The 22,227-nt window shown below is 40.6% G+C and overlaps 1 protein-coding gene across 1 annotated transcript in view; it reads right to left on the bottom strand.

The window, feature by feature from the left end:
* Positions 1-22,227, bottom strand: part of ITK (IL2 inducible T cell kinase) — a 58,652-nt gene that overhangs the window by 11,644 nt on the left and 24,781 nt on the right. The window contains exons 5-9 of the mRNA XM_060634833.2: positions 19,291-19,331; positions 16,835-16,986; positions 12,132-12,197; positions 7,556-7,610; positions 215-297 (exon numbers count right to left, since the gene is read on the bottom strand). Of these exons, the coding sequence (XP_060490816.1) occupies positions 215-297; positions 7,556-7,610; positions 12,132-12,197; positions 16,835-16,986; positions 19,291-19,331 (397 nt within the window). The remainder of the gene's footprint in view (positions 1-214; positions 298-7,555; positions 7,611-12,131; positions 12,198-16,834; positions 16,987-19,290; positions 19,332-22,227) is intronic.

The raw sequence follows: 22,227 nt of genomic DNA, 5'->3' as shown, positions 1-22,227 counted from the left end.
CGTCTGGACCCAGCTCTGTCACTCTCCAGGAAAATGACTTCAGCGATGTCCTTAATCTCCCTGGCCTTGATTTTCTCAGAGGGATCAGCAAAAGCACACTGTTTCGAGCCACCCCTCTCGCTCTTGCCCTGTCTGACGGTGCTGTGTGTGGCCTATTGCTCACCCACCTCAGGACTATCTCTCCCCACTTTGCTGAGCTGAGTTAGCACCGTACCTTACAGCGGCTTTAGTGAAAACAGACACGGTGTAAGTTCCTGGAGTCCTGGAATCTCGTACCATGAAGGCTCCTTCTTTGGCCTGGAATGGTTAGAAAATACAGAAGGTTAGTGATCCCAGGAAACCCGGCTCCTGTGTCCAGCTCTACTTTCTTATCTGTGAAAGGAGAAAATACTATAGGACAGCTTTGCACAGAGCAGAATTTCAGCAATAATGGCTAGCATTTCACCTGCTCAAGCAACAGGTGTTTCTTAAGGTCCTACCATGGATCAGAGACTTCTGGTGATGACATAAGCAGTGCATGAAGACAGATAAATGCAAGGCTGCCCTTTTGGAGCTCACCATGTACCAGGCTCATTACAGATATTGTCCAACCCTCACCACAACACTGCAGTCTAGACGTCATATCCTCAATTTACTGATGAGGACACTGAGTGCCACAGAGCTTCCGTGACTTTCCCACCATACGCAACTAGTACGCGGTAGACCTGGGATTTGAACCTTGCACATGGCATGTGAGCAAAGGCCATGCTCATTCTGCTGCTCCAGGGTACCTCTGCGCAACAAATGTTAGAAACCACTTCTCCATTCCCCTCCAAGGGCACAAAGCTTTCTGACCTGGAAGCTTTGTCAGTTTCTTCATGGGAACGTATTTATCAGGCCCTTTCTAGAGTGCTGATTTTGCTGCAGGGCAAAGGAGAAAAAAACATGAAGTTCCTGGTTGCATGAGGGAAGTAGAGAGAAGGAAAAGCCCCAAGACTGTGCTCTTCACTCCCCTTGACAGTTTTGCCGGTGCTAATGAATCAAACACAAGCAAATGGATATGCCAATTTGTTCGTTCCTGGTGGAAACATTACAATCTGAACTCTGTTTTGAGTACATCACGTCTAATGCTGTGTTCCTGCCCAGCTGTAAATGCGTGCTGGTAATATTTGCAAAAGCTATTACTATGAGTTACTTAACTTCAACATAGGGAGGGCCACAAGTGAAGGCCAGAGAAACACATGAGCCTCATGTGTGAGCCACATAGACTGGTAGCATATGGAGCACAGTATGTACAATTTAGAACGATGCAAGCCCCTCCATCCCCAAATCCCCTCCATCCCCAAAGTGGATTGTCTACACACCGTGAAAGCAATACACACAGATGGCCATGCTAACTGTTTGAACCCTAGAATCTCAGCATTGTAGGATGTTTAGCAGCATCCCTGGCTTCTATCAACTGGATGTCAGACACTGCCAAGTTGTCCCTGGGGGACAAAATCACCCCGGTTGAGAACTACTGATCTGGCCTCACTCCCTATACTCCTGTGTCCCAAACTTTGTTGATTATCACAATCACCTGAAGAATCTGAAGCACAGAACAAGACAAAACAAAACAACAAACACCTAACCGTGCTTCACCCCATGCATATGATCTTTGAATCACCAGGACTGGCAACCTGGTTTGTGAACTTTTTAGAAGTTTGCCTTGTGTTTCTTAAAAAAAAAAAAAAAAAAAGGTTTATTTATTTTGAAGGAGGGTGGGAAGGGCAGAGAGAGGGAGTGAGAGAATCCCAGGCAGGCTCCACACTGTCAGCACCAAGCCTGATGCAGGGATCGATCCCATGAACCAGGAGATCATGACTTGAGCTAAAATCAAGAGTCAGACATTTACATGACTGAGCCACCCAAAGGCCCCTGCTGTGCAATTCTTACCGACTTGCAGGTTTGGGCTCCACTGACTTAGCTGAACATGTAGCTCCTATTTGTAATATCCTGATGAGTAGTCTCTATCTTTAAACAGTAGTAAAACTGAGTGTGGAGCCTGCTTAAGATTCTCTCTCTTTCCCTCAGCCTCTCTCTCCTGATCTCTCTCTCTCTCTAAAATAAAAAATAAGATAAAATAAATAAAAGATCTTTTATAAATAAATAAATAAATAAATAAATAAATAAAACTAGCTTTTGAGGCATAATTTACATACCATGACATTCTCCCGTTTCAAGTGTACAATCCAATGATATTTAGTAAATTTACAGAGTTGTGTCACCATCACTACAATCCAATTTTAGAACATTTTCATTACTCTCAAAATATACTTCTATTTGCACCCTGGCCACACTAATATGCTTTCTGTTTCCATAGATTTGCCTGCTCTAGGCCTTTCATGTAAATGAAATAATATAATATGTGGTCTTTTGTGCCTGGCTCCTTACAGGTAGCATATTGTTTTCCAAGATTTATCCAAGTTGTAGCATGTATCAGTCCTCCATTCCTTTTTATGGCTGAATAATATTCCATCGTACGGATGTATCACATTTTGTTTACCTGTTCATCAATGGATGGACATTTGGGCTGTGTCCACCTTATGGCTACTGTGAATGGTGCACCCGTGTCTGGCTTCTTTTGATCAATATCACGTTTGTGATATTCGTCCACGCATTACATGTAGCATAGCTTATCTTCAGAGATTTCCCCCTTTATCAAATAATGAAGCTTTCGCTCTTGCCTCATTAGAATGGGATGGGTTAAACTCAAGGCAGGAAGGAACAAAACTTCAGCAGAGGAAGATTTTATCTGCATATCTTATTCTAAAAGGGGAAGAAACAGACCAAAAAACCCCCAGACGTTTATCAAATGTCTGTGAAGAGGGGAACATGAACGTCTCTTCTACTTAATTAGTAATGTTTTGTTGTTGTTCTTATTTTCCCAAAGAAGCCATTATTTTTTTAAAACAAAACAAAACTGTAATCAGAGTGGGGCCCAGCTGTGAACAAGAGTAATCCACAGACGTGAGAAAAAGGGGAGGTAATGTTTGCAGGCAGCTCGGCTAAGCAGGGGAGGTTCAGAGCTCTTCCCCCATCATACTTGCTCTAGGTGGCATTCAGTGAGGGCGACAGGAAACTCTCATCTGGGGCTGAGGCAGTCTAGAGTTCTGAGGAAAATGAGGCATCCAGCATGTGCCTTACCACTTACTTCCTGCAAAGGGCTCAGAGGAAGTCACAACCACTAAGAACACTGTAAAGGGTCTTTGTTCATATCACCATCATGCAAAGGGGGCACTGACTTGTACAGTTTAGCCAGAAGAGGGGCCCTTGTTCCCTTGGGACATTTTTAAGGTTTCAGTTTACCTTTTACTAATTTTCAAAGAGGCAACAATAGGGGAAAAAGCCATGGAGATGGTGAAATATATGGATGGGAATTATGGGATGGGAGAATAGAACTTAGCTCATATATTCTCTTGTTAACTGTGTGTGTGTGTGTGTGTGTGCATGTATATGTGTGAAGACGCACCCCTCCTCTAGTCCAGAACTATGCCGCTGATTCACACTCTGAACGTGGCCTCAGTTTACTCTTTTGTAACACAGATGTTCTTCAAAGGGAATTCTTACTCTACCAGTCTATAATTCTGTGAATTCCAGCTGTTTCCTGTTTATATGTATGAGCTTCAGTTTCCTCATCTGTAAGATTCCCTTTGTAAGGTTGTTGGGAGAATTAAAGTGTATAGAGCCGTTCATGGAATATACCAGAACAATGACTATTAGGGCTATCATTAGCCATTGTTGTCATATGCTATGGTATTCTGTCTGTTGGAGGTATTAATTCCTCCAACACATGTGTGCGATGCTGTAAGCCATGAAATCCCTGCTTGTGAGGAATTTACTCTCTAACTAAATGGGTTAAGACAGAAGATAAACTGCTGAGGCCCAAGAGAGAGTAAGAACAGTGCCACTGGAGAAGTAATGATATTGCACCAGAAAGGTTCAAAGGACAGACAACCATGTTCCATGGCCAGGGAGATGGAAAGCATGAGAAGCTTCTTAGAGGAGGTGTTATCTGATGAATGGATAGGACGGTGTAGGAAATGCTTTTCTGTAGTTCCTAAACTTGGGTAACTTCCAGAATCACCTGGGTGCCATCTCTGGAGGTTCTGGTTGGTGAGACCTAGAGTTTGGAATCTGTATTTCTATAAAGAACCCCCAGTGATGCTCTTGATCAGCCAGTTTCTCTTTAAGCATAGTTGTTAATTTAAAAACATTTTTTAAGCATTTAATGTATTTATTTATTCAACACATATTTGTTGAGTAACTACTTTGTCATAAATACAGTTTGGGTTTCTAGGTGCAGCGGGAACAAGATAAAGCCTTTCTATTCTAGTGGATAACTGTGGATGGGGCAGTACATTAGGAGCTCTAGCTGATAAAAATCTATCAATCCATCTCTTAAGTGTCCTACACTTGTTCAGATAACAGAGATACTAAACACACCCACGAAACAATTCTGCTATTGTTTCAAGCAGCCGACAATACAGGGACCCACTGATGTTTGCCCTTATATTACCTAAGAAGGCAAAGAGGATTTGGTAAAGTAGTTCAGAATATTAGCACGCAGGAATGTTTCAACTGCCCCAGAAAGCAAAATGTATTTAAGTGTCTCCAAGGAACTGCTGTCGAGCAGGAAACCTCTTCAGCTTGTCATTAAATGTGGGCTGTTTCAAGGGCTCCATGGGTAACACTTCATTAACCAATGTGTGATTGAAAATAACAAAACTGCACTTGTTTAAACTCCATATAATTCAGGTTTTTAATTAATTTTGCAATCCTTTCAATTAGTTCTTATCGGTCAGGTTTTGCTATGTTATCCAATAACATAGCTTGGCTGAAGTAGGAGCTGAGCCCGCTGCATACGCATCATAAGTTTGGCTAGAAAACAATACGGATTCCCAGGAACTGACTCTGGTGATTCTGATTCTGTAGGTCTGGGTGGGGGCCTGGGATTCTGGATTTTTAAGTTTCCCAGTGGTTCTAATGCGTGGTCTACTGGGGACCACAGGAAATCATGAAGTGCAGAGTTGATGTGGAACCAAGGAGAAAGCAGGGTCCAGTAATGACTCAGATCGATTCCTCTTTCCCCCCATGAGATCTGACTCTTCAGAGTCGTCTCTGAACTCTGAGGCCACTGCCAGCCTGCCTCATGCTCATAGTTTATCTTGGATTGTCCTCTGACTCTTCAGTTTGTCTTCTTTTTCAGTACAGCCTAAAGCTTGTCGAGGTCAAAGATCCTATCTCAAACACCCCTAAGTGCTTAGTCCTGTGCTCAGCAAAATGGTAAGGTACTTGAGTTTATAGCCAGATATCCTAATGAAGGAAATGGTGCACACACGCCGAAGCTGAGAGGGCTGCTAACGGAGACAGATGACATAGTGCAGGCTGTCTGTTGTGTCCCTCACTGGTAAGCACACAGAGTCTTTTGAGAAATCCGTAAACAACTGAACTTGCTCTCTTTGATGAGAGCAAGCTGCCCAAGGGCAGAACATCTCACCTTGTCCTCTTTGCTAGCAGCTTGCTAATCGGCAACTTACCCGAAGAAGATGAAGTTCACTGCTCCCCAGTATGACGATGGGTTTTTCCTTCTCCCCTCCCCTTTTCCTCTTACAGAAATTCTATTTTTGCCTTTGATGGAATGAATCAATCTGTCACCAGTTTCCCCTTCTACAAAAGTAAATTGCTTGCCAATAATAAACTGCATGCCTTTAAACTAATCTTTAACAATATTTATTAACCCTCCGCCTTCCCATCACAGACTTTCATTCCCTTCCTGGCACCTTCCCAGGTCTCCTTCTCTAAGTCTCATCACTAACTGGGCAAATAGTGGCTGCCAGTTTGGGTAACCAGCTGTCCCAGTTTGTCCAGGACTGAGGGCAGGCTGGGATTTCTGGGCACAGGACTCTCAGTTTTAAAACTGGGACAGTCCCAGGACCAACCAGGATGAGTTGGTCACCCCACCTTCATCCCGTGCAGGAAAGATTTGCAGTTTAATTTAAATTTCTTACAGATAGGAAAACCTTCAAACACAAACTAGAAAATAAGGTGCAATGGCAGGGATAGGGTTGACATTTTGGCACAGGGAGACTAATGCTTCCAACAACACATACCTACAGTTTGCTGGTCTCATCGGTAAGACTAGTGTTGGGCACGGGTCATTAATGTCTGAATATTAGACTCTTCTGGAGAGATTTTTCTCTGAATTATTAATGCTTAGATCCTACCAACTAGATATTCTGATTTAATCCATCTGGTGTGGGGCTTGGGCATTGGTATTTTAAAAAAAATGTTTCCCACGTGATTCTAATGTGCAGACAGGCCCAAGAACCACTGCTTTAGGCATATATGCTGGTAAATTAATTGATTGCTCTGTGGAAGACTTTTTTTCTCAATACTTCCATACACTTGGTTTCTCTGAAAGAGCTATAAATGTGCAGTTTTAAGTGCTACTCAAAGTGTGGTCTGCAGTTGGGTGCCAGTTGGCAGATTTTTGCTGCCCCACCACCAGACAGAAAGGGAAATTGAGAGAAAGCGGTTAGACATTTTTTACAGCACTCAGACTAATTTTGTGTCTAATAAATCAAAGACTAATAAAAAATTAAACTTGCAGGTTTTGTGTCCTTGCTTCTTTATTTTTTTCTAGTAGTTCATTTTTATTTATTTTACACAATGTAAGCCTGTGACAAATTGGAAATTGAAAAACAACCGCAAAAAGTGATCCATCAACACAGGTATTTGAGAGGCACTGGCACAGAGTAACAAATGACCTCCTGGTCCAGGAAGAGAGGGTTCACCTTGAATGCCAATCAACTGATGGCAGCTGCCTAGAGCACTGTGTTGAGAAGGATCTCAAAGCCATGGACTGTGATCAACAGTGTCACATAAGATCAGGAGCAAAGGGTGACAGTATGAATCCTGGCTAAGTCATTGCTGATTTAGTCCAACTCTTGTCTTGTACTCATTGAGAAACTAAGACCCAGGAGGAAGAAACATTCCCAAAGCCATAGACTGTGTTGGTGACAGAACAGCGATTAGGACATTTACTTTTCCCACCACACCATGCTTTCTCTCTTCTCATCTCTTGCTCCCTTGATTCTGACATCCTTGGGCAAGATCAGTCCTGCTATCCACACTGCATGGCTCTTAAGAACTGATGCATAAAAATAAATTAAAAGAAGTGATGTATTTCTCCTGGGCTACAGCCCAACCAAGTAGCATGTAAGTCACTGCCACCCCTGACCTAGCCAGAGAAGCAGGCAAGGAAAACTAGCCCCATGGCTCCCCATCACAGACAGAAAGGCCACTATATTTGTCATGACAGTTGCATGTCAATACCAAGACATGAGACCCTCCATAGGTTTCTTATCCTGTTGTATGCTAGTTTCTATAAATCCCCAGAATATTTTCACTGAACATGAAAATCACTGTTAATCTAATATATCAACTTACTACATTGGCATAAACTATAGTATGGCTGAAAAAAAAAAGCACAATTCATTTTATTTTAAGTCAAAGGCAGGTCAAGGAGACTTACTGTGTCCAAAAGAAGTTTTTCAGCTTTGTCTCGGCTGATACTCTTATTGTACCACCTGAAAGCAGGAAAAAGTCATATGTCAATGACACTTAAATGTTTAAAAATTATTTGCTTGTAAAAGATAATTAATTCTAGAAAATGATTTGGTCATTTTCTATTTGTACTACTGCATTCAAACTTAAAAACAAAGGTATGCACCATATCTGGGTAATAAAATGTTTAACTGGAAGGGAACAAATGAATTAGAATTGGTAAAATAGAGATAATTTTTGAAGCTGGGTTTTGGGTATAATGGAGGTCCGTTATATTATTCTATTTTTATGCATGTTGGAAATTTTCCATAAGAAAGTTTTATAAAAACTTTATCTTCTCTATTTCATAAGTTAGTGGATGGTTATAAGTAGGATGATACTAGGACAACTATAACAATTGAGTACAAATTTGAAAGTTTAGCCTTGTAAAATAATTGTAATATTTTCCTCTTTTAGACCTATTTTCAAAATCTTCTGCAAAGTAATTACTTGTATAATTTTGGAGTCTGGTGAAAAAAACTGAAAAGTGGTAAAAAGAATATGAATGATTTTTAGGGATGAAGTTTTTGAATTTTGCTGTTAATACTTGAGCCACATCCTGGCCTCTCTGGCCATTTATGAGATAAGAGGAAATAGAATGGTCATCAGTTAACAATCAATTTTGAATAGTATAAATTTCAGAGGAGAGAACTTTTAGATGGGAAGGAACACTACTCACCAAACTTCTTGTCTACTAGAAAGTAGCCACAGGGGCACCTGAGTGGCTCAGTTGGTGATTTCAGCTCAGGTCATGATCTCACCATTTGTGAGATCTAACCCTACATTGGACTCTGTGCCGATAGCATGGAGCCTGCGTGGGATTTTCTCTCTCCCTCTCTCTCCCCTCCTCCTCTGCTCTCTCTCTCTCTCTCAAAATAAATAAATAAACATTTAAAAAATTTAAAACATAAAAAGTAGTCAGAATATGGGAATTAGTGGACCCATCTGAGCCTTTTTTAAAAAAAATACAGTAAGTGAGGGGCGCCTGGGTGGCTCAGTTGGTTAAGCAGCCAACTTCGGCTCAGGTCATGATCTCGTGGTCCGTGAGTTCGAGCCCCGCGTCGGGCTCTGTGCTGACAGCTCAGAGCCTGGAGCCTGTTTCAGATTCTGTGTCTCCCTCTCTCTGACCCTCCCCTGTTCATGCTCTGTCTCTCTCAGTCTCATAAATAAACGTTAAAAAAAAAAGTTTAAAAAAAAAAATACAGTAAGTGAGAGAGAGCACATGTGTGCACATGTGCATGTGAGCAAACGGGGGAGGGGCAGAGGAAGAGGGAGAGAGAGAATCTCGAGCAGGGTCCATGCCCAGCATGGATGTGGGGCTTGATGTGGGGCTTGATGTGGGGCTTGACACAAGGTTCCATCTCATGACTGTGAGATCATGACCTGAGCTGAAATGAAGAGTGGGATGCTTAACCCACTGAGACACCCAGGGTCCCCTACTTGAGCTTTTGAATATCATACAACAGAATGGTATTTTATACATCAGCTGATTTTATACATCAGCTCTTGTAACTTAACTAGTTGAGGGATGGCAAATAGGCTTCATCTCATGTGCAAGCTTTGATCAGTTCATCACAGCTGCCTAAAGATGTGCACCTGAGCTCAGTAGGTAAGTGTGTCACTATCTAAAAGGGATTTCTACCCTGAGTTCAGGCACCGGGAGGGAAGGGCAGCAAGAGTGCCTCCTTCATCTGACCCTTCATTTTAAGAAAAAGGGATCTGAGATCCAGCCTGGTGGGGAAACTTGCCCAAGGTCATGCCCTCAAGTCAGGGCAGGAAACCTGAAGCCAATCAATGGATTTCACAGCCCATGATTATGTTCCCAGATGGTACATTTTTGAGTTCTTATGCAGATATCCCCTGAAAGTAGACAATATTAAGTGCAAGGATAAAAAATTATCATACTGGGTATTTTATTTTTATTTATTTTTATTTTTTTGAGATCATTTGAACTTTTTTTTTCAGGAAGACAGAATATTTATTTATTTATTTATTTTCTAATATGAAATTTATTGTCAAATTGGTTTCCATACAATACCCTCATACTGGGTATTTTAAATATACACAGATATATACTTCTAAATGACTGGATGTTTGGGAGTCATTTTATTCCCTAGCTGTAATTCCATAATCTGAAAATGCAAACTGATAGTATGTAGAATAAATAGGGCTCACAGACTGTTTTGTTTGTATAGTATAGTGTTTTTGTTTTTTTTTTTTTTTTTTTTTAATGACTTAAAATACCTTCAGGAGGAGGAATACACCTTTTTATTTCCCCTGGGTTCCACCATTCCCTAAGGCTTTATACTCTGTTGGAATTTTGAGTTTGCCCCCTCTATCATAAAGGATGAGATTCTGATTAAAAGCAAAAAACAAACAAAACTTCCCAGCCCAGTGATCATTTGAAATGAATACCTATTTTGTCCTAAAGGCATTGACTATAAAAAAATTGAAAGAATTTTATTTAGGCATATTTCATATATGCTTCATTGCAGCTCAAGTGTTCTTGGAACTGATGACTCTTCTGTTGGCTGAGAGAGGGGCTACTAACACATACTTGATCAAAACCAGTCTCAGGTTGAGAGACTCTTCAGAAAATGATCGCTCTTCATTGCAGAGTCTATTAGAGTTTCAGCAACACATAACTTGACCACATATGAACTAATAAGAGCCCAAATGTGTTAATAGAAGTCTTCATTAGCTAATGTTCTTCAACCCTGGTATCATACATTTAGTGAGGACTTCAACATTTTTTTTTTTATTTTTATATGATTTCAAATGTATAGAAAAGCTATAAAAATACTATAAAAGAACTCCCTATACATTTGACCCAGATGAACTAATATTGACATTTTCCATATTTGCTTTACCATTCCCTGTGAATAGATATATATTTTTTTCTGAGCCACTTGGGAATAAACTTTACAAAGACTTCAGTATGTATTTATTTCTAAGATGTGGAATATATGCATATATGAACATAGTACAATTGCCTAAATCAGGAAATTTAACATTGGCACACTACTGTTACCTCATTTCAGACTCTATTCAAATCTCACTGGATGTTCCAATGATACATTTTGTCTCTATCATTTTTTTTTTTAATTACTCAAGATCCAATCCAGGATTACTAGTGCATTAGTCAGTACTCATCTCCTTAGGCTCCTTCAATATGAACCAATTTCTCAGCCTTTTGTGTCTTTTATGATATTAACATTTTTGAAAAGCACAGGCCAGTTATTTTGTAGAATATCTTGCAATTTGGAGTTGTCTCTTATTTCTTCGTGATGAAATTCAAATTAGGCATGTTTGGGTGGGAATATCACAGAAGTGATGTTGTGTCCTTCTCAGTGCGTCACATCAGGAGACCCGGGATGTCTGTTTGCCCTGTTGTTGATGTGAACTTTGATCACTTGGTTAAAATGAGGGCCTACCAGCTATTCCCACTTTATTGCTGATGAGTGATTTGTGAGAACATACTTTGAAACTATGTAAATATCAAACTTTCGCCTCCCTAGTTGTGATATTCATTGATGATTCTTGCCTGAATTAGTTGATACTTTGAGTTACAAATGGTGATTTTTAAACGTGATCTTACTTTGAACATTCATTAGCTGGCATTCTATTTATTTATTTGTTTATTTATTTACCTATCAAGCTATCTGTTATTGATTCTTATTTTATCGATGGATTATAATCTATTACTGTCATTATTTATTTTGATACTCAAATTGTCTCAGATTTGTGCAGAAGGAACAATTTTAAGCTGACTTCTGTGCCCACTTGACACATCCACACGATTAAAATATTTGGGGGGGCAATAATTCTTTACTTTTGGGTGCAAGGTGTTCCAAGTTCATCCTGTTCTTTCCCTGCATCAACTCTGAATCCCCAGCCATTTTTCCAAGAACTCCATTTTAGTGGGCAGTGTTATTTAGAAAGGAGGATCTGTGAACACAATGTTGCTGTAGTGCTGTTGCTTCTGGGCCTTTCAGCAGCTGAGCAAGGGAATATACATATGTGGTATCCACTACAATTGGGTTTTATTAAATGTCAAGTAGTTCTGTTAAAATTATATCCATGTGAACCCTTCTATAAACAACGGCTTGAAATAAACAATACAAGCTAAGCAGATATTTAATACCCATTTGTCTGTTATTTTGGTATTGGAAGTATTGTCTTAGAGCATGTTTTAAGTAAGTTTGTATTTGATCCAGTCTTCATAGTATTTTTTTTCTCCTTAAGTAAGACCAAGATTCCTGGAAGAATCTTTTCCTTTCACCACAATCTTCATAGGTATCTTAGAATCATCTCTTTGATAAAAGGGGAGGTGAGTGCATATATCTTCCCCTTCTCCTATTTAGAGTGTTCCTCTACTGTGTATTTAGGGATCAAAGTACAAGAAGGAAAAAAATCCTGGTACTTTTACAATCAACTAGTAATTTACTCCTAATCTAAGGAGGACTTTAGTACCATGTTTTTAGAAAACAAATAAAATATCTTACTCATAGGTTTCCAGGCTATTTGGAGACTTTTCCACCAGATAACTGCTTGGTACATATCCTTCATGCCTGTTAAGAGGGAAATTAGTGTTTAGACCATTATAGGACTAATTTTCACTTCTCCATTTTATAGGTTATTCAATCCACTAAAAGTCTTTTAAGGTAGGGGATTCTTGCATTATTTGGCATTCATAAGACAATTTAAAGTTTTAGAATAAAAGAATGGCTAAAAAACCCAACAATTTGCTACCTGTTAAAGGCAATAAATTTCACCATTAAAATATGAATCATAATAAATAAAAATTTTTTATGTTTATTTTTGAAGGAGAGAGAGAGAGCATGAGCAGGAGAGAGGCAGAGAGAGAGAGGGAGACACAGAATACGAAGCAAGCTCCAGGCTCTGAGCTGTCAGCACAGAGACTGATGTGGGACTCGAACTCACAAACCTCAAAATCATGACCTAAGCCAAAGTCAGATGCTTCATGGACTGAGCCACACAGGCTCCCCTGAACAATAGTAAATAAAAAGTGGCTATTTTACTTAAAAAGATGTTTGTTGCCCTCCTCATTGTGAAATTTCCTCTGATGGAAAAAGGTCTCTATTTTCTCTAAGGAAACAGTTTTTTTTTTGGGGGGGGGGGGTGTGATAGTATTTTTTCCACTTTAGTGCTTCAATTTTATATAGTCAGGAAACCAAAATAATTAAAATATAAAAAATCATTTTCCAACCACAGGTCCCAAAAGATACTGCCACTCAGCATCATAAGCCTTTAATTCAAGGACTCCCTAATGTTTTTTTGTTAATTCAACTCCTTCAGACACAAATGGTAAAACATGAGAAAAAAGAATAAAGTCACGCTTTTTTTTTTTTTTTTTTTTTAAAGACAAATTGGGAAAAATATTTATATTTCGTATATGAACAAAGGATTAATTTTCCCCAAACATAAAGATTACCTCCTGGAAACTGCTAAAAATACCAACAACCCAGCAGGAAAATGAAGCATGGACACAGTTCCCATCACAGGAAATACAACTGGACCTTCAAAAATTAAGAGGGTTGGTCTCACTTCTGTAAAGATAAAGGAAGGTTTTTAAAAATCTGAAAGGTCTTTTCCTGGAGTTCCCTTCCTAGAGTTCCCTTGAAAATCTAAGTCAAATCTTTTTTACTTTCTGGCTTAAAACCTGTCAAGGACTGCCTATCTAGTCAGGTGTTTGTGTTTTTTATTGACATGGAATCATGCTGTCCTGCTAATAGGATTTGGAGGTGGGACTTTCCTTTGAGCAGGAATACATATTTGTGCATAAACAAAGACATGGTGGATAAAGAGACCAATCGGCACCTCAAAATACTTTACGTTTGTGCATAACTTTGTATTTTTCAAAATAATTTCACATATATTATTGCATTTAATTCTACAAGGTGAAAACAATGTTTCTTCCACTCTCTGGGCCTCTGGCTCTCTAAGTGTACAATGAGGGACCTAGATTGCACATAAAATTCCTCTAGAGTCTGACAGTCTATAAAAAGATGCCTAAGAGTTTCTTGCTCTTTACTTCATAAAGTATTTTAATTTTTGTATAACAAAGGCATTTTTCAATTTAGTGATTATGTTTACTGGGGAATGTGTAATCTATTTCACAGAATCGTTTTGGGGAGTGAAGATATCAAGAACAGGGACGTCAAATATGGGATGATTATCTCATATCTTGTGCCCATGGCTGACACTGCTAGTCAATCGTGGCATGCTTCCTTCGGAGAATTGAACATCCAGCTTCAGAATCATCCTTAATGTGGTGCTCAAGGCAGTCTGGGCCAATTGATGGAAGTCAAGTCATTCTAAAATTTGCTATTTCTCTTCTATCTATCTTTTCAAATCCCTCTTAATTATGTCTGGTTTTGCCACACCATATGTTTACAATTATATGAATAGGTCAAATACCATTTTTGCTTTGAAATAGAATAACTGTGTTCTAATATGCCAGCCACATAATATTATGTGCTAATAGTATCCCAAATGATAATTCTCTTCACGTGGATGTGGATGTAGAATTTGCAAAGCACCTTTCGCGTTTATCATCTCATTAATTTCCTCAACAATGTGAGATAGACAGAGCTGACATTATCGTCTGCATTTTACACAGAAGGAAATGGATCCACAGAGGTTAAGCGCCTTTTCCAAAGACGTACAGCAAGACCAGCTGATGCTGAGGTCCAAGTCTTCTGTCTCCCGATCTTGTGTACTTTCCACTATACTGCACTATTACAAAGCACACTGGGGAAATTCCCAAAACACCAGTTAGACTCTAGGGTGTCCTCTTTGATGGCCTTTGAAGTGCAGAGCTGAGCATTTCCAAAGGCCACTGAGCAAAGGGTAAGCTGTCATTTGGGGAAATGCAACCTAGGAGAAGAAATTTCCTGGCACATCAGGTGTGCTAAATAAATGCCAGTTGATTGAGGGAGTGAATTTCTGAGTAAATTCCTCTAGTGTCTGTAGAAACGGACTGTCTTAAACCTGTTTCTGATATGAGCCTCCTTATAATAGGCAAAGAGAAGGTGTTGTGCCCGGGCCTCACTTGCCTACACAAGTCAGCTAGAGAGGGAGGTTCCACATGAAGTGCTTTGGGGTCTCTTCCCAGCTAGCAAGCAACACTGTCTCCCAGGGCACATCGCAGTTCTTGAGCTAACTATATTTGACACCCCTTCCTCACTCCCCCTGCAGTGGCATCAAAAAGGATACTTAAAGAGAAGGTGCTTTGACAAAGAAAGTTTTGGTGCATGTAAACAGTAAAGCCTTAACCCTAAAGATATTTGTGTGCCTCTTTTTGAACTCATCAGATTAGCTTTTTTTTTTTTTTTTTTTTAAGGTTAGCGATACCTAATGTTGACACTCCCACACCCTATTGGTGGGTAGTGGCAATGTAAGTGTGGCAACCTTCTGAGGGAATTATCTATCAAAATTGAGACCTACTCTGAGTCAACAGTTCCATAATTAGAAATATGAAATACATATTTTTTCAAAAGAAAAATATATTTTCAAAAAATACGTATATTTGCATTTTTTTTTCAAAATATTGCCCAGAAACATGAGTATGAGCAATACGAGTTCTTCACTGAGGACTTGTTTAAGATAACAAACAAAGATGGGCACCTGGGTGGCTCAGTCGGTTGAGCATCCAACTCTTGGTTTTGGCTCAGGTCATGATCTCACAGTGGTGGGATCGAGTCCCACATCAGGCTCCGCGCTGTCAGCATGGAGCCTGCTTCTGATTCTCTCTTTCTCTCCCTCTCTCTTTCTTTGTTTCTCTCTCTCTCTCTCTCTCTCTCTCTCAAAAATAAATAAACTTAAAAAAATATAACAAAGAAAACAAATACCCAGAAACTAGATGTCCCACCATTTCAGATTATTCAAGTACTTACCATATAAGCATACCTTCCAAAACCATGCGATTATTTTAAAAATAGGGTAGATTTCTATCTGCTGAAATGAAACGATCTCCAAGATATATTACTGAAGGTTAAAAGCAAGGTGAAGAGCAGAATCAATCACCTTAGTGCAAATGAAAAAAGGATGCATTTGTGTATGTATAACTTTTTTGTCTGGGATATACAAGAAACTGTTGATAGTGTTACTTTTGGAATTGACATGGGGACAAATGGAGGGGTGGCTTATTTTTCATCTATATTTCTCTCTACTTTTATTTAAAAAAATGAAACATAAATCTAGGCCATCCAAATATTGCAGTGATGGAGTGTTTTCTTTTTCTTTTTCTATATTTTTTGTCAGTAATAACCTCATACTTTAAAAATATATAAACCCCTGATATTAATATGCAAGGATGTTCATTGCAGTGTAGTTAATATTTGCAAAATATTGGAAACAATCTGAGTGCCTAACAAGGGAATTTGCTAAATTATGGTACACTTTTGTATTGGATTTGTGCAATCATTGAAATCATATTCTGGAGAATATTCCAGGGCTTGGGTAAGTACCTCTGACATATTAAAAGGAAAACCTAAAGCCTTCATAAAGCAGCATGGATCTGATGCCTTAAAACTAAACACTAGTATCTAAGTCATGTACATCTCAGAGCATTCTGAAGGTTAAAACAGCAATTTTGTTGTATTTCGGATCAGAGAAGGGCTCATAAGTTTTTTTTCCCTTCAAAAGTCTCATAGTGGGCATTTGGTCTTTGCACAACTTAACTTTCTCCATGGATCATTTATATGGCTAGTTGAGACAGTTGGTGTAGCTAACTCTTTAGTATCTTCTTCCTGATGCCTTTTAATATAACCACCAATCTGTACCATCTCTACACGCCTTTTCTTTTCACCGAAAACAGACACTTCACAATGGGATGTACCTTCAGTCTCATCTGAACACTCAAGAACAATAGTGCTTCCATGTGGAACAAGCTGCCAATCTCCTACTCTGTGGATGTCAGTGAAAAAACCCGGGGAATTTTTAGATGGGCTTGGGGGCTGGGGGTGCTTAATAAGGGAGCATAGCAAGTGACTGTCTCTGGCACTTCTGAGAAGTAGAAAAACCTCTCTCAACCACTTCTTCCTTCCCTTTCCTTCTACCTCTGCTTTCCTCTCCTAACTCAGTGCAGCAGGCCTGCTGACAGAAGCAGGACAAATTGTCCCAGTGTTTTCTGTATCCCCACCTCACCCCAAGCACTGGGACAACAACCACAAAGATGCCTTACCCATTCCTGTCCTGCACTCTCCACCAGTGAATCTCGGAACTGTCCAGCAGGTAGTATTCCTCATTGCGTTGTAACGTAAGTTCCTGTGGGTCATTCGTTTGGTAGTCATACAAGGCAATGACAAGGGTTTCTTCAGGTTCCTGGAGTGATCGCTGAAGGTAGGAGAAAACAAAATTGAGTGATGACATAGAAAGGAGGTCAATTGTGGAACCAGGTCAATAAGTCCTGAAATGGTAACTTGCTCCTGGATCTAGGCCAGGTCAACACATGAATTCCTATAATCCACTGGGTATTCGCTGAAACCACCTGCCTTCTCTAGTTGGCTTTCTTTTATGAGTTAGGGTTATGGTGCTGAATGTGACACAAAGACACTCAGTACCTGGAATTCATTGCCCTCTCATTCTGTGTGGTGAATTCTGACCACAGTGAATTCCAAGCAGTCACATGCTTTTCACACAAGTCTGCTGGTTGCACATTGCAGACTCTCTGCCGGAAGCATCATATTCTTGGTGAAAGTGATGCAGTGAACACTAGGTTATTCAGTCCATGCCTTTCTGATTTGATTTGTGGGTTTGTCCAGATCCGGAGGATCATAGACTATCAGAGCTGAAATGCCTCTGAGAGATCACTCAATCCATTCTTTTGTTAAGAATGCAGAAACTGAAGCCCACATGAAGAAATGGATATGGCCACGTTACCACATGAATTAGTCTTAAGGCTCTCTCTACTATAGCACATGGGCTCCCTTCTTCCATTTAGGGGCTCTCTTGCCTAAGTCTCTACTTCTCAGTACCTTTTTAAAGACGACATAGTGAAGATGTGAAGAAGAGACTATAAAGCAAACAGTTGTGAGAGTTCAGGATGGGCACACTTGCTACAGGTTGGCAGGTCTTGGGAGACAGTAAATATGGAAGAGATTGAGGTTACTGGCTAGGATGAGATTTGGCGTTGGGAAGCCAAAGTTTCTATTTTCATATCGAAGCCTTTGATGGTATAAAAATCCTGGAGATTTAGAAAGAAAAGCTTGTCATGGTGATGTTGTATGTCACCCCAGCTGAGCCCAGATTAGGATTTGAAATCTCAATATCTGTGGAGCTCACGAGGTGGTGTATTGCAGTACTGAAGATAAGAATCATTGGGACTGAGGCTTTCACCTGAAAAGCTAATGGAGGAAGGAGTTAAATTGAAGGGCACCTGAAGATAAAGGAGGGTATGACACGGTATTCATCCCATTATAGGACCAAATGATTGATCAATCACTATGAAAAGAAAGGTCAGAGCAGGGTTCAAAAACCATGGAGGTACGTTTCTATAGGAGGCATCTTGGACAGCTTTGGGGGCGATTTGAATGTCACAAAGGTTTAGGAGTGCTGCTAACATTTAGTGGCAGAGGGCCAAGAATGCAAAAATCTCTGCAGTATCCCATATACTGTAAAACTTTTGAATGTCCCGTTAGACATTCATGTGGTAAGAAACCTGCTTATAATAATAATGGACAATAGTACTCTGAGCCTAGATCCTACCTCCACCCCATAGGTGGGACTATGGGCGAAACCATCTGCAAACCAGAGCTGGCTTCCCTAGAGTGGGCTTGGTATCACCTAAGTCTTGTAAATCAGTAGATTAGAGGAGTGTTTCTCCCACTTCCGTGTGCCACAGAATCACCTGGAGGTTTATTAAATTGCAGGTGGCTGGGCCCCTCTCCCAGAGTTATAAATATAGTAGGTGTGGAGTGGGGCCTGAGAATCTACAGTGCATTTCTAATAAGCTCCCAGGTGAGGCTGATTCTGCTGGTCCAGGGACCACACTTTGAGAACCACCATGTGAGTTAAAGCCCACCATCTCAGAAGCTCTGCTGCCTAGTAACTTACCTACTAAGTTGCTGAATGGCCTTGGAAAAGCCTCAAAACCTCCCTTGGGACTTGATGTCCCAAGGTTTAAAATGAGAATAAAACTATAATCCTCTGAAGTGGCTAGAATGGAGAGTGAGGGAAGGAGGCCTTCTCTGTATATATAAGTACACTCACACACACACATAAAGATATAGATATAGATATATATCTTTGAAATAGATAGTAAAAGTATGGAAGTACTTAGAAAAATATAAAGTATTATCAAAATTAAGGTATGGAGTGAACACATCATTTTTCATAGATAGCTGTTATTGTACCCCAAAGTGGTCAGGTGGGGGGATGCACAGTTTGGTACAATAAATTTTTGTTGAGTGAATAAAGTGAACTCAGGATTTAGTAACTGAGTGGTCCTTTTGCATAAACTGACCCATGAGACAGGTCCAAGAAACCCAGGGTGTTCATTTTGGCTGAATTACTACAACCTGCTGTATTTGCCCAGGATATGAGAAATCTGGGGGTGGGGGGAAATGCAAAGGGGACATGGCATTCAGGCAGTTGCAGCACTGGGCGCCCATCATGCCCAGAGCTTGAATCCTCACTCACCCTGTTGTCTTCAGGAGTAGGAGGAAGAGGCTTCTTTGAAGCTGAAATGAGAAAAACATAAAAAGAAAATGAGTATGAAACCGAATGTGCCCAACCGGAGGTGAAAAGTCAGGGGGCTTTTCAGAGAAAAGCAGCCCTTAGTAGAACAACAGAAGAAAAGAGCCAAGAAAGAAGGAGATGATAAGACACAGAGAAACAAAAACCGGTCTTATAGAGCCAGTTTTTTTTTTTTTTTAAATCTCTTTTGGCCTCTTGGTTCCCCATTTCATTTTCTAGAAGATTCCAGAAACTTCTAGAAGTTCATATTTAGTATTCCCAGGAAAAGCCTAATCCAAAGGTTGCTACAGAGGCATTAGGCTTGTGTCCTTCTCTGTGGGCCAGGACATCTCCACAAAGGCACCTACCACCTGCTAAACCCCGGAGTGGGAATTGGTGACTCAGGGTAACAGTGAGTCACTGGCTTCTTGAGGCAGCCGTGGGCTTGGGGAGAGGGTGGGTGAGGTGAGGGGTCATTGAGTTATTTTTTGGGAGGGCTGGAATCTACTTTTAGTTACATTAACACTTCTGAGCATGTGTTCTTGCTGCCTTCTCCAAACAACACACACTCAGTACCTCTCTCTCTCTCTCTCTAACTGTTTGTGTCTCCATGTCTCCGTCGCTTTACCTCTCCTCTATGCCTTCTTTTCTCCTTTGTCCTATCTTCTTTATCTCTCTTTTCTTCTCGCCTTCCTTTCATCTCTTCCTCTCTGTCCTTCAGTATTTTTCCTTTGAGGCACTGAAAAGGTCAGGCCTAGAATCAATAGACCAAGGTCAAATATCTGGGAGTATGTGTGGCATGGGAGGCAGCACATAGGCTTGTGCTCAGTTCAAGGATTATTTAATAATTACAGATAAGACAGGAATAGGCTCCATAAATAGGTGGTGAGATCCTCATCTCTGCATGAGATTGACTCATTGCATGAAGTTGATCCCTGCCTGAGTTGGACAGTAACTGTCAGGATTGCGAGTAGAGGAGACCCACACAGTGACATGGGAACCCACCCCCTGTGCTAACACTTTAAGCACGGGCAGGGTGGGGTATTGACTTGGCTTTGTGATTAACTGAGAAGAAGAAAACAAGCGTAACAGGAAGCATGGTTCCTATTCAACACTCAACTCAGGGCACCAAGAGACTGATGTTCTAACCCTAGCTCCACTGGGAAGGAGCTGTGTGGCCTTGGTCTCCTTCCAGCCCTGAACATTCTGCAAGGGTATCTCTTCCTCCAGCCTTGCTCTCCCCTTCTTTCCTCTTCCTCTGTGTGAAGTTGGTATGTAGTGACATCAGGGCCAGTTCTGGTTGCAGAAATGAATGGGGTATAGCAGGGTCCATTTTTTTACCCAACCACCTCTGCTGTTTTCCAGACGTACACATACATGCTGCTATATTTCAGCTTCATATTCTTCTGTCCACAAATAAAAAAGACGAGTAGGTGCAATTGCCATTTATTGAGAGATAAGAAAGTGCCAGCAAATGTGCTAAGAGCTTTCCACGACCCCATTGTTGCAACACAAATGCAGGACCACTAGCAGAGTGACTGTATGGCAGTTAGGCCTGAGTTCATGTGGGAGGAGTTCAGCATGACCAGCTCTCTCCAACTGTCATCCTGGTGCATCATTCAGATGTTCCTCACACCTCAATCATATGTCTACCACTCAGTGGAGGGGAGTGCTGTGTACCCTGAAGAGGGACAGCTGCAAAATGCACGGTGAAGATGGAAAAATGGAAACACAGATTCAAAGAATTTCAGAATTAACAAGGGACTTAGAGATTATTTCATCTTAGGAGCCCTAAAGCTTCCCCTAACATTTGAGAGATGAGGACATTAGGGCCCTTGGGGGCTGAGTGACTGATGCAACAGCCCACAGCAAAGTGCTGGCAGGAATCTGGAGACCAGATCTCTGGTTCTGGAAATGGCTTTCACTCACTGGGGAAAGCCCATGCCATCTTGTTATTATGATGGATTCCACCCATATAAACCCTTCTGTTTCTTTTTTATGAAATACTCTTTATGAGTACAGACCATAGGGTAATGCCAAAGATCACTGACTTCTAAAACTAGGTATATATTGTTCCTTGGGGCCATGGGATTGGTAACTTTAAACTTTCTCTCCCAAGGTGGAGGGTGAGAGGTGGTGGTTTTTAAAGTGGTACTAAGGGGGGCTGTGACTCAGGAAGCCACGGAAAACCCAGCCATGGGTTACATTTAGCACATCCGCCTTGGGTTGTCAATCCGAGGTAGTAGGTTTTAGTGCAAAAAAGAAACTGACAGATGAGAAAAGGTGGCTAGGGTAAGAGAGGTTGAGAAGAGGGGGGAATGGAAGCAAAACAATTCACACAATCCATCATTCCTATTCAACAACGCCTTTACAGAGCACTTCTCCCTGTGTGACCTTGAGCATTCCAAACTGCTCAAGGCGTTCTGTTTCTGTGACCTCACACATCTACCCCAGATGACTGTGAGGAATGCGAGCACATCATGTGTAAAAGTGCTTGCAAGTGAAGTTGCACTTCATTGAAAGGTCAGGTCCCAGAGCCATCACAGAAGAGAAAACCGAGTTACACACCAACCGTGAGTTCCAGAGCCTTGGACCTCCAAGGACCAGAAACAATGTCTTTTGTTTTCATTTTGTATTTAGGCCGTGGCCTCCTTTTCTCTGAGGTTATGGAGATAAACGGCAAATTTGAAGGGGACGCAGTGAAAAGCCACAGAGTACAATAGACAGCTTTTGATTTTACTTTCTTCCCCTCCAAGTTTATAAAGCTGAGCTGGTATAATTAAGCATGTCTGTGATGTGGTGCTACTGTAACAAATAAATAATATTCTATACATTTGAGGCTTTCTCTACAACTTGAGATTTAAGTAGACCACGCCATTCACATTTTCTAACTTGCGGGTT

This window comes from Panthera onca, chromosome A1, assembly GCF_046562875.1.
Source record: "Panthera onca isolate mPanOnc1 chromosome A1, mPanOnc1 haplotype 2, whole genome shotgun sequence".
Lineage (NCBI taxonomy): Eukaryota > Metazoa > Chordata > Mammalia > Carnivora > Felidae > Panthera > Panthera onca.
Note: the sequence above shows the minus strand (reverse complement) of the source record. Positions and strands in the feature narration are given on the sequence as shown.